General features: G+C 41.6%; 1 protein-coding gene across 13 annotated transcripts in view; it reads left to right on the top strand.

Moving 5' to 3' along the window:
- KLHL24 (kelch like family member 24) overlaps positions 1 to 12,712 on the top strand; it is a 51,521-nt gene that overhangs the window by 5,580 nt on the left and 33,229 nt on the right. For 3 of the 13 annotated variants that reach the window (XM_008266630.5, XM_051859174.3, XM_008266627.5), the window contains exons 2-3: positions 666 to 728; positions 7,603 to 8,583. In XM_008266630.5, coding sequence (XP_008264852.1) covers positions 7,664 to 8,583 — 920 coding nt within the window. In that variant the 5' untranslated portion in view covers positions 666 to 728; positions 7,603 to 7,663. Of the gene's footprint in view, positions 1 to 665; positions 729 to 7,602; positions 8,584 to 8,804; positions 11,323 to 12,712 lie in introns of those variants that run through there. The other 10 variants (XM_089332010.1, XM_089332009.1, XM_089332008.1 and 7 more) reach the window with 4 other exon arrangements.

The raw sequence follows: 12,712 nt of genomic DNA on the forward strand, positions 1-12,712 counted from the left end.
AATTAGGTCTATAAAGGTCAACCACACAAAAAAATATGTATTTTTATGTTAAAGATAAAACATAATTATTATTTCATAAGCTTAGGGATTCCACGTAGAAAATCTAGGTAATTAAAGATTCAAAGATTCTTAGAAATGGATTTGTTTCCAAATTTGTAATTAAGAATTCTTAGAAATGGATTTTTTTCCAATTTGTAAAACTGATTACATAGTTAATACAAAGTGACTAAACTGTTTACCTTTGGTAGTTTGGTAGCTCAGTTCCTAGAATTAGTTTATGGTCCCAAATTCTGATGAAGCATCAATTTATAGACACTCTTCAAATATACAATACAGAATTACCACAGGGTATACTTGTTTCATCTCAGGGCCACCATTACTTTGCTGTTGACATGAATATTTATTTACACTTATTCCAGAAATTTTACTGCATGACAAAATTATCGAGTAGGGAAGTTGATGAACAAGGAGGCTAATCTGTATATAAAATATCATAAAATTATTTGCTTTAAGGAAGTATTATTTATTAATGAATTTTTTCCATGCGAAATGAAGATCTAGTCAGAAACTGGAGTTTACTTACTCAACATACTAGTGAAAAATGCTAACCCCATATGAAGTTCTTAGTATCTGATTTATAGGTTGCTATTTTCCATTTATTTTAGGTGTGGAAACTAAAACAACACAAATATTTTGACTGAGGCTTTGATCAAGCAAATGCTAAAAAGGTACATTTATGATATTTATAAATTATCTAAACATTGTTATTAGAGAATTTAAATAGTTTTCCTTTCTTTAACCAGGAGTGACTTAAGCCAATTAGAGAAGCAAGGAACTGTTCTTTCCTTAACATGAAGGAAGGCAGTGTCAACAATCATTTGTTACTAAAGAAGTATCTACCACTCCATCCTGTTCCTTCCTGAGAGCTTTAGTTTCTCTTCTGCATTTTGCTCCAGTCTTTAAGATACTAAAATAGGTTATCTCTACTCATTTGGGAGGAACATAGGCCAGGAACATGTAATTTTAAATCTACTGCAACAATCAGAGACTAGGTTTACAACATTTATGAGTTTTGCAGTTGGAAATAAACCCTATAGTACCATTAACCTGAGGAATCTTTCTCTTAAGGAAGGTCATTCTTTTCAAGTGTGAGTACCTCCAGGAATAAAACTCCTGGGAAAATAAGGGAGAAAAAGAGCGGCATATTAGCTTTTCCAGACAAATAAGCAGCTTAGCTAGTCATTGGCATGTTAGTCTAGACACACTTGTATCCACTAAGGCATCTATGTAGAATTTGAAGTATTATGTTTCTTCGGAACATTTTTCTGTTTGTTTTGTACAGAGATTCCTACTTAGTTTCTTTCTTTTTCCTGATGGGAATAATTATACTTTGATATTTACAAAATCTTTAGAAGAATTCAGTCCACCTCCCCTCTGCTTTTTTTTGATTATTTATGAGTTCAATTATGATAAATATTAAGCCTCTTTTAATTTTGTACTTTGAATTATTATTAAACTTTACATTTTTAACCACTACTGGTTAAAACAAAGTTCTTTTTAACCATTACTGGTTAAAAGTACTTTTTTTGGATAAAATAGGATGGCAAAAGCTAGAAAATTATATCTGGAAGCCCAAAAGATATACTTTTTTTTTTTTTTTTTGGACAGGCAGAGTGGACAGTGAGAGAGAAAGGTCTTCCTTTGCCGTTGGTTCACCCTCCAATGGCCGCCGCCGCTGGTGCGCTGCGGCCGGCGCACCGCGCTGATCTGATGGCCGGAGCCAGGTGCTTCTCCTGGTCTCCCATGGGGTGCAGGGCCCAAGCACTTGGGCCATCCTCCACTGCACTCCTGGCCACAGCAGAGAGCTGGCCTGGAAGAGGGGCACCCGGGACAGAATCTGGCGCCCTGACTGGGAATAGAACCCGGGGTGCCGGCGCCACTCAAAAGGTGGAAGGGACGGTAGCCAACCCGGGAAGAACCAGCAGCAAACCCGGGGAAGGGCCGAGCAGACGAAAGAACAACGCAGGGTCCTGTGTCGTTCCTCCGCGAAGAGGGGGAGCGACATAATGGTGCCGTGACTTTTGAGCCGCGGTGCCGGCCCCAAAAGATATACTTTAAAAGGCATCTTATATTTTTAAGATACTCCAGTGTAAATTCATTTACCCAGTCAGAAGGAGTTTATATTTGGTACTGTAGTGGAAACTAGTTAATGGAAAAGTTCTGAAAATGCCCAGATGAAGCTGCTTAGAAGAATCTGAAATCTTTGAAGTAGTTTTCTTACATGTGAAGCAATAAACAAATATCTTATTGCTATCGAATACTTTGTAATAGCAGTGATTTTATAGGTGCTCCAATCCAGGGCTTTTTGGGCTTTCATTAAATGAAAGCAGTGAAGAGGAAGACTTCCTTTGTCAGTCAGCAAATTAAGGAACCAACTATGAGAACAGCTCAGTTGTTCAATACAGGGAAGAAAAATAGCAATAAAAAGACCTGTAACTCTTATAAAGTTTTAATCAGCCTTAAAATATTTAAAATCACTTGGTTATTTCCCCAAATTTATCTGACAGATACTAAAGGGAACAAGACCATTGGATATAGAAAGCTGAGTATCCTTTCATTTATGTTTTCCTACTTGTCCATATTAGTCAAAGGAAAATTCTTAGTTACAATATGCTATTTTGTTTTAAATTCTGAAAACATTTACTTCCAAACATTGAGAAAATAACAGTGTACAGAGGAAGTATGCTCAAGACTTTGCTGCTGTTAACATCAGTAAATATATCGCTAGTCAGAGTCACAATAGGTCATATGAATTTTTTGAACATGAAATAAGTAAAATAAGTGAATTAGATAAGCTGATCTGAAGAATAAATTCTTGAATTGGGAATCAGAATAGCCTGGCATACATCCTGCTCGGGGAAAATCCTGTCCTAGACTTCAGGTAGATTAAGTACCAATTGACAAAAGAGATTTAAAAAAGAAAATGGAAAACAATGCTGTCTGTTCCAATGTTGCATATTGTCTGTGCTATCTTATGTTGTCTTTTTATAAATATGCTTTATCACAATTTCATTTATTTACTTATTTTAAAGAGCGATATGGTGTGGGCGGGCATGTGTAGCAGGTAAAGCCACTGCCTGTGACACCAGCGTCCCATATGAGTGCAGGTTCATGTCCTCGCTGCTCTACTTGTGATCCAGCTCCCTGTTAATGGCCTGGAAAAATCAGCAGAAGTTGGCCCAAGTGTTTGGGCCCCTGCCACCCATGTGGCGGACCTGGATGAAACTCCTGGCTCTGGCGCAGTTCAGCCCTGACCATTGCGGTCATCTGGGGACTGAACCAGCAAATGGAAGATAGATGTGTCTCCCTCTCTCTCTTGTTTTCACCTTTGCTCTTTAACCATGACTTCCAAATAAAAAAATCTTTTTTTTTTTTTTAAAGGAAAGGCAGAGCCACACGGAGAGACAGAGATCCTCCATCTACTGGTTCATTCCCCTAATGGCTACCACAGTCACTGGCCAGGCAGAAGCCAGGAGCCTGGAACTCTATCCAGGTCTCCCACCTGGGTGGAAGGGGCCCAGGACTTGGGCCATCATCTGCTGCTTTCCCAGGTGCCTTAGCAGGGAGCTGGATAGGAAGTGGAGCAGCTGGGACCTGAACTGGTGCTCATATATGGGATGTGGGCATTGCAGGAGGTGGCTTAACCTACTGTACCACAACACCTGCCTTCCTCATTATATTTTATTAAAAAAAAAAAAAGCACTTCCAATAGCTCTGTCTTACATCTCTGTAAACCTTAGGCACCTAGCATAGTATCTTGACAATAGTTGGCACATAATAAATAATAGTTGATGATGGTGATAATGGGAGCAACAAAATTAAATTTATTGCGGGCATTCATTGGAAGTATTTTGTGAATATTGGAATTAGGATATATTTAGGACATTATCATGACTATAGAAAGAGAACAAGTATAAGTAGTAACCTAAAGAAACTGTAATAAAATGAATTGCTTCTTGATTGTGATGCTACATATTTTCTTTCCCTTTGTGTCATTTAAGGCCTTAAAAAATGGGCTACAACTTAATATATGACAGGGTATACAAAATGCAATCTTAAAAGTTTGTTAACTCTCAAGTCTTATTTGTATTTGTGGCTTATGAATATAAGATGGCATTCCTTTTTTTTTTTTTGATCACTGAAGTACTTTAGCAGCTTTTTTTTTTTTTTTTTTTTTTTTTTTTTTTTTTTTTTTTTTGCTGCTGTACTTAGCCCCAAATGCAGGGCTGTTGAACTATTTCAGGAAGAAATTGGGACTGCTTGAAGAGGTTGTATATGAGGATGTTTTCTGAGGATGTGGGAATGTATTCCCCTGACTACTCTTAAACCAATTACTAATAAATTTATGACAGCTTCTGGAGATGTGAAAGAATAGACAAAACCCCTTAAAACTGTCATGAAAGAGAATTGATGGCTTTATCCAAGTGCCTCAGTCCATTATTCATAATGCTTCTTTTGCAGGGTTGGGAAGGTTCTAATTAGTGAAAAGGAACAAAGTCTAGGTATCATGCATTCTTTTAAAAGATTTATTTATTTGAAAGGTAGAGTTACAGAGAGCTGGAGAGGCAGAGGCAAAGAGAAAGAGAGGTCTTCCATCTATTGATTCACTCCCCAAATGACCTTTTTTGTTTTTCAAGATTTATGTATTTATTTATTTGAAAGGCAGAATCATAGAAAGGCAGAGGCAGAGAGAGAGAGAGAGAGAGGTCTTCCATTCACTGGTTCACTTCCCAGATGACCGCAATGGCTGGAGCTGGGCTGATCCAAGCCAGGAGCCAGGAGCCTCCTCCGAGTCTCCCATAGGGATACAGAGGCCCAAGGACTTGGGCCATCTTATACTACTTTCCCAGGCCACCAGCAGGGAGCCAGATTGGAAGGATGGAGCATCCCGGACTTGAACTGGCACCCATATGGGATGTCAGCACTGCAGGCAGTGGCTTCACCCACTAAGCCACAGTGCTGACCACAGTATCATGCATTTTGAAAATCCTAACACCAAGTACTGCATGTTTATAATGGAGGTTTGGGAAGAAATAGAGAAGATAAATAAATTAATTAACTTTTTGGTTTGTTTACCTCCTATTATCTATCTCCCTAGATGAACTGATATATAAATTTTTCTATTAGCATATGTTTTGTGATCTTTTCACTTAGTGATTAATATTTGCCCATGTCATTAACTAGTCTGTATTTTTAAATAGCTGCATAGACTGTTCAATACTAAATATGCACAGTGGCTTAACTAATCCCCTGTTGTGGAACATTTAGGTTGTTTTAAGTATTTTCTATTAATATAGCACCGAGCACCTCTGTAGATAAATCTCTCCTTATATTCCTGATTATTTCCTTAGGAGATATTGCTAGGAAGGGATTTGGTGGCCAAATAATGTACATGTATATTTTAGTTTAGCCTTTTTTTTTTTACTTGAGGGAAAGCCCCCATTTGCCATCCTACTATCCAAATGCCCACAATAGCCAGGGTTTGGCCAAGGCTGAACCTGGGAGCCGGAACCTAATCTAGGTCTCCCAAGTAAGCAGCAGAAACCCAACCATTTGAGCCATCACCATTGCCTCCCATGGTCTACACCAGCAGGAAGCCAGTGTTAGGAGTCAGAGGCAGGCATTGAACCCTGGCAGTCCAATATGGGATGCAGGTGTCCCAACCGACAGGCCAAATGCCCAAGCCTGTATGTTTAAAGGCTATTGATAAGGCCGGCGCCGCGGCTCACTAGGCTAATCCTCCGCCTTGCGGCACCGGCACACCGGGTTCTAGTCCCGGTTGGGGCGCCGGATTCTGTCCCGGTTGCCCCTCTTCCAGGCCAGCCCTCTGCTGTGGCCCGGGAGTGCAGTGGAGGATGGCCCAGGTGCTTGGGCCCTGCACCCCATGGGAGACCAGGAAAAGCACCTGGCTCCTGGCTCCTGCCATCGGATCAGCGCGGTGCGCCGGCCGCAGCGCGCCGGCCGCGGCGGCCATTGGATGGTGAACCAACGGCAAAGGAAGACCTTTCTCTCTGTCTCTCTCTCTCACTGTCCACTCTGCCTGTCAAAAAAAATAAAAATAAAAAAATAATAATAAAAATAAAGGCTATTGATAGATACAGCTAAATTCTTCTGGGTTTTTATTTTTTATTTTTGACAGGCAGAGTTAGGGAGAGAGAGACAGAGAGAAAGGTCTTCCTTCCGTTGGTTCACCCCCTAAATGGCTGCTACAGCCGGTGTGCTGCGCCTAGCCAAAGCCAGGAGCCAGGTGCTTCCTCCTGGTCTCCCATGCGGGTGCAGGGACCCAAGAACTTGGGCCATCCTCCACTGCCTTCCCAAGCCACAGCAGAGAGCTGGACTGGAAGAGGAGCAACCAGGACAGAATCCGGCGCCCCGACTGGGACTAGAACCCAGGGTACTGGCGCCACAGGCAGAGGATTAGCCTCGTGAGCCACGGTGCCGGCCCTAATTCTTCTCTTAACAGTGCTGTATTTAGATAGTAATTATTATTTTTTTTATTATTTTTATTTGACAGGTAGAGTTATAGACAGTGAGAGAGAGAGACAGAAAGAAAGGTCTTTCTTCTCTTGGTTCACTCCCCTCATGGCCGCTCCGCCGGTGCTGCGCCAATCTGAAGCCAGGAGCTGGGTGCTTCCTCCCGGTCTCCCATGCGGGTGCAGGGCCCAAGCACTTGGGCCATCCTCCGCTGCCCTCCCAGGCTACAGCAGAGAGCTGGCCTGGAAGAGAGGCAACCAGGACTAGTACCCGATGCCCCAGCCGGGACTGTATCCCAGGGTGCTGGTGCTGCAGGCAGAGGATTAGCCAAGTGAGCCATGGCGCCAGCCTAGATAGTAATTATTTTAGAGTGCCAGCACTCTGACACAGCAGGTTAAGCTGCCACCTGCAATGCCGGCATCCCACGTTGGAACATCAGTTCAAGCCCTGGCTACTCTGCTTCTGATCCAGCTGCCTGCTAGTGCACCTGGGAAAACAGTGGAAGATGGTCCAAGCATTTGGAGCCCTGCCACCCATGGGGGAAACCCAGATGGAGTTCCTGGCTTCTGGCTCCAGTTTGGCCTAGTCCTGGTCATTTTCAGCCATTTGGGGAGTGGATGGAAGATTTCCTCTGTTAACTGCCTTTCCAATTTTGGTATATGTGCTGCAGAAATGAGCACTAACTGCTTTTCAAATAAATAAATAAAGCTTTAAAAATATAATATAGTAGTTATATTCCCATTCTGACTGTAGTCATATTCTTTCACCATTCTGACTTACTCGACAGTTAGTTTAGGAAACTCTGCTGTGTAAAAGGGGCGATACAGGGTTTTAACAATCCACAAAATATGTAGCATCCTTTTAGCTGAGGAGCTGAAGGAGTTCTCTTGAGAATTTATCTCTAATGTTCTAATTTTGCAAATGCAAATTTAAGATAACACTCTATACGTGATACAAAATATATTATGTGATGTTGTAGTGTTTACATCAAAGTAAAATTATATAATTTGAATCCTGAATTTTTTACACACTGAAATGTTTTGTTTCTTGTTTTCCTTTCACTTGTAGCCACAAAAAGAAGATCCCTAGCAGTCATTTCTCGGCAATTATATAGTCAACTGATGTAACAATGGTACTAATATTGGGACGCAGACTAAACAGAGAGGATCTTGGGGTGCGTGATTCCCCAGCAACGAAGCGTAAAGTTTTTGAAATGGACCCTAAATCTCTGACAGGTCATGAGTTTTTTGATTTCTCTTCAGGATCATCCCATGCTGAAAACATACTCCAGATATTTAATGAATTCCGAGACAGCCGCTTATTCACAGATGTTATCATTTGTGTGGAAGGAAAAGAATTTCCTTGCCATAGAGCTGTTCTGTCAGCCTGTAGTAGCTACTTCAGAGCTATGTTTTGTAATGACCACAGAGAAAGCAGAGAAATGTTGGTTGAAATCAATGGTATTTTAGCTGAAGCTATGGAATGTTTTTTGCAGTATGTTTATACTGGAAAGGTGAAGATCACTACAGAGAATGTACAATATCTGTTTGAGACATCAAGCCTCTTTCAAATTAGTGTTCTCCGGGATGCATGTGCCAAGTTCTTGGAGGAGCAACTTGATCCTTGTAATTGCTTAGGAATCCAGCGCTTTGCTGATACCCATTCACTCAAAACACTTTTCACAAAATGCAAAACTTTTGCACTACAGACTTTTGAGGATGTGTCTCAACATGAAGAATTTCTAGAGCTTGACAAGGATGAACTTATTGATTATATTTGTAGTGATGAACTAGTTATTGGTAAAGAGGAGATGGTTTTTGAAGCTGTCATGCGTTGGGTCTATCGTGCTGTTGATCTGAGAAGACCATTGCTGCATGAGCTACTGACACATGTGAGACTCCCTCTGTTGCATCCCAACTACTTTGTTCAAACAGTTGAGGTGGACCAATTGATCCAGAACTCTCCAGAGTGCTATCAGTTGTTGCATGAAGCAAGACGGTACCACATACTTGGGAATGAAATGATGTCCCCAAGGACTAGGCCACGCAGGTGAGAAGACTCTCCTAAAATATAGTAAAATTTTTTAAAATATATTTTTTCTATAGTCATTTATATGTACAGTCTTTATGTGATTTTTTATAATTTAAGATTTGTATTGAGAGCCGATGTTGTAGTATAGCAAATTAAGTCACTGCTTGTGACAGCTTCATCCCTTATCAGAGTGCCGGTCCTGCTCTGCTTCTGATACACCTTCCTGTTAATACCTCTAGGAAGGCAATGGATGATGGCCCAAGTACTTGAGTTCCTGCCACCCATGTGGGAGACCAGGGTGGAATTCCTGGCTTCTGGCTTTGGCCTGGCCCTGATTGTTGTGACCGCTTGAGAAGTGAACCAGCCGATGGAAGATCAGTATCTCTCAATCTCTCTCTCATTGTGCTTTGCAAAGCAGTAAATCTTTTTGAAAAAAAAAATATTTATTTTGGATTATGTAAATCATTAGAATGTCTCTTAGGGAAGACTAGGAGCCATAGGTGCTACAAAAGGTCTTTGTGTTTCTCAACGTATTTCTACTAAGTTTCTCTAAACTTTCATATAATATATTAAAATTATATCACTACAGAGAATTTGGTAAACTTACATTTAGAGGTAAACTATAAGTGTTGTACTATTTTTGTATTTTACAATTATTTATGTAAAAATTTTAATTTATAAACTGTGGAAAAATAATCTCCATGCCTTAATAATGGAAGGAATACTGCTAAATGGAATAAAGGAATAATATCAATACATTTTTGTGGATAAGGAAGAAATGCCTATTGTAGGAAGTGTTACAGTAAATAATCTTAAATATTTTCCTAACAAAGTTTATATTATTATTGGGCTTTTTAAAATTTTTAATAAATAAACATATAACATTAAATTTACCATCACAACCATTTTTAATTATGTATTTCAGTAGTGTTAAATATGTCCATATTGTTGTGAAGCTAATGTTTATTTTCCCATCTCATCTCTTTTTTTTTACAGATTTACTGTAGCATAAATCACAAACCACATTTTTAGTTTTTTTTTTAATATTTATTTATTTATTTGAAAGTGTTACATAGAGAGAGAAGGAGAGGCAGAAAGAGAGAGAGAGAGAGGTCTTCCATCAACTGGTTCACTCCCCAGTTAGCCTCAATGGCCAGAGCTGCGCTGATCTGAAGCCAGGAGCCAAGAGCTTCTTCTGGGTCTCCCACATGGGTGCAGGGGCCCAAGGACTTGGGCCATCTTGTGTTACTTTCCCAGGCCATAGCAGGGAGCTGGATTGGAAGTGGAGGAGCCAGTACTAGAACCAATGCCCATATGGGATGCCTGCACTGTAGGTGGCAGCTTTACCTGCTATGCCACAGTGCTGGCCCCAAAGGTTTTTTAAAATTATTTTTTATTTGAGAGACAGCAAGGGAGACAGAGAGAAAAAAAGGGCTCCCATTCACTGGTTGACTCCCCAACTGCCTGCAATGGTCAGGGCCACTGCACCAGGCCGAATCCAGGAGCTAGGAACTCAATCCAGGTCTCTCCCCTGGGTAGCAAGAGACCACTTATTTGAGTCATCATTGCTGCCTCCCAGGATCTGCACTGGCAGGAAGGTAGAGTCAGGAGCTGGAATGAGGAATCAAATCTAGAAACTCCAGTGTGGGATGTGGTCATCTTAACAGCTAGGCTAACCACTTGTTCCCTCAGCTTTGATTTTGAGTAGTATTGTTGTGGAATGTGAATAAAATTCATCATATAATGAGATAGCTTTCTATAATATATACCAGTTTGGATATAGTAATATTTAATGTTTCTCATGTAATATGAAAATGATGATAAATAGTGTTCACTTCACTGGTTTTGCCATTGAAACTATCAAATAAAATAACCTGTAAGTACCCAACATAATATTGGTGCATAGAAAGTACTTAGTCATTATTAGTTATGATTTATTTATTTTTAATTTTATTTATTTGAAAGTCAAAGCTGCAGAGAGAATCTTCATTCCACTGGTTCATTTCCCAAACAGCTGCAATAACCAGGGCTGGGTAGACCGAAGCCAAGAACCAGGAGCTTCCTCCAGGTTTCCCATGTGGGTGCAGAGACCCAAGCACTTCAGCCATCTTCTGCTGCTTTTCCGAGTGTATTGGCAGGAAGCTGAACTAGAAGTGGAGCAGCTGGGACTCAAATTGGCACTCATATGGGATGCCAGCACTGCAGTCAAAGATTTAACCCGCTGCACCACAGCTCCAGCCCCACTTCTAGTCATTTTAAAAAGGCCAGAAAACATAAAATTTTGTTCTGTAAATGTATTGATGATTTTTGTTTTTTAGTTCTTTAATATTTTTCTAAGGACCATCAAGATACTTGGGCTGTATTTAATAGTGTGGAAGGAACAATGTTCCTGAATGCATTAAGAAAGGGAGGGGGCCGGTGCCATGGCTCACTTGGCTAATCCTCCGCCTGCAGCGCCAGCATCCCATACGGGCACCGGGTTCTAGTCGCGGCTGCTCCTCTTCCAGTCCAGCTCTCTGCTGTGGCCTGGGAGGGCAGTGGAGGATGGCCCAAGTGCTCGGGCCCTGCACCCGCATGGGAGACCAGGAGGAAGCACCTGTCTCCTGGCTTCAGATCGGCGTAGCTCCGGCCGTAGTGGCCATTTGGGGGGTGAACCAACAGAAGGAAGACCTTTCTCTCTCTCTCCCTCTCACTGTTTGTGACTCTACCTGTCAAATAAATAAATAATCTTTAAAAAAAAAAAAAAAAAGAAAAGAAAGAAAGAAAGATAGGGAGGCCAGTGCCGTGGCTCAATAGGCTAATCCTCTGCCTGTGGCACCGCCACCCCAGGTTCTAGTCCCAGTCGGGGCACCGGATTCTGTCCTGGTTGTTCCTCTTCCAGTCCAGCTCTCTGCTGTGGCCTGAGAGTGCAGTGGAGGATGGCCCAAGTCCTTGGGTCCTGCACCCGCATGGGAGACCAGGAAAGGCACCTGGCTTCTGGCTTCAGGTCAACGTGGTGTGCCGGCTGCAGCGGCCATTGGGGGGGTGAACCAACGGAAAAAGGAAGACCTTTCTCTCTGTCTCTTTCTCTCATTGTCCACTCTGCCTGTCAAAAAAAAAAAAAGAAGAAAAGAACAGAAAGATAGGGAGCCAGTGCTGTGTCATAGCGGGTAAAGCCACCGCCTGCAGTGCCAGCATCCCATATGGGCACTGGTTCAAGTCCCGGCTGCTCCACTTCCGATCCAGCTCTCTGCTATGGCCTGGGAAAGCAACACAATATGGCCCAAGTCCTTGGGCCCTTGCACCCACGTGGGAGACCCAGAAGAAGCTCTTGGCTCCTGGCTTCAAATTGGCACAGCTCCAGCCATTGTAGCCAATTGGGGAATGCAACAGGGAATGGAAGTCCAATCTCTATCTTTCTCTCTCTCCCTTCCTCCCTCTCGTTCTCTCTCTGTGCGTAACTCTGACTTTCAAATAAATAAATAAATCTTTAAAAAGAGAGAGACAGAGAGAGAGAGAGAGAGAGAGAGAGAGAGAGAAAAGGAACCAGTATTATGACTCAGCAGGTTAAGCTGCTGCTTAGGACCCTTACTTCTCATATCAGAGCGCTTGGAATTGAGTCCTGCCTCTGTTTGCCCTCAATCCATTTGTCTGCCAGTGCGGCTGGGAGGCAGCAGGTGATGGCCCAAGTACTTGAGTTCCTGTCACTCACATGGGAAACCTAGTCCAGGTTCCTGGCTCCAAATTGGCCTAATCCTGGCATTGCAGCCATTTGGAAAGTGAACTAATGAATGGAAAATCTCTCTCTGTCTCTCTTTCTTACTCTGCCTTTCAAATAAGTAAGTAGATATTTAAAAGAACAAAAAGAAGAAAGCTAGACAGTTTCTAGGCTATGTAATTATTAGCTCTTCTAGAAATTTTCTAAATCCATAGCACCCCTACAAAAGGAAAATCATTCAGTTTTCCAAACAATCCCAGTATAAGAGACAGAATGTTCTGGCGTCATATGGGACTAATAATACCCACACTGCATATAGGGGTCAAGGGTTGGTTATAGGTTATAAAATTAAGTCATTTATTATTAATATTATTTATAAAGACATAACCTGAATGAATCCAGATTGCAGCCTAAGTGTCCTATCATTCCTTTAAAGACATAATTTTCCTG

Source organism: Oryctolagus cuniculus, chromosome 4 (genome assembly GCF_051225735.1).
Source record: "Oryctolagus cuniculus isolate XC-2025 breed Fujian yellow rabbit chromosome 4, ASM5122573v1, whole genome shotgun sequence".
NCBI classification, from domain to species: Eukaryota; Metazoa; Chordata; class Mammalia; order Lagomorpha; family Leporidae; genus Oryctolagus; species Oryctolagus cuniculus.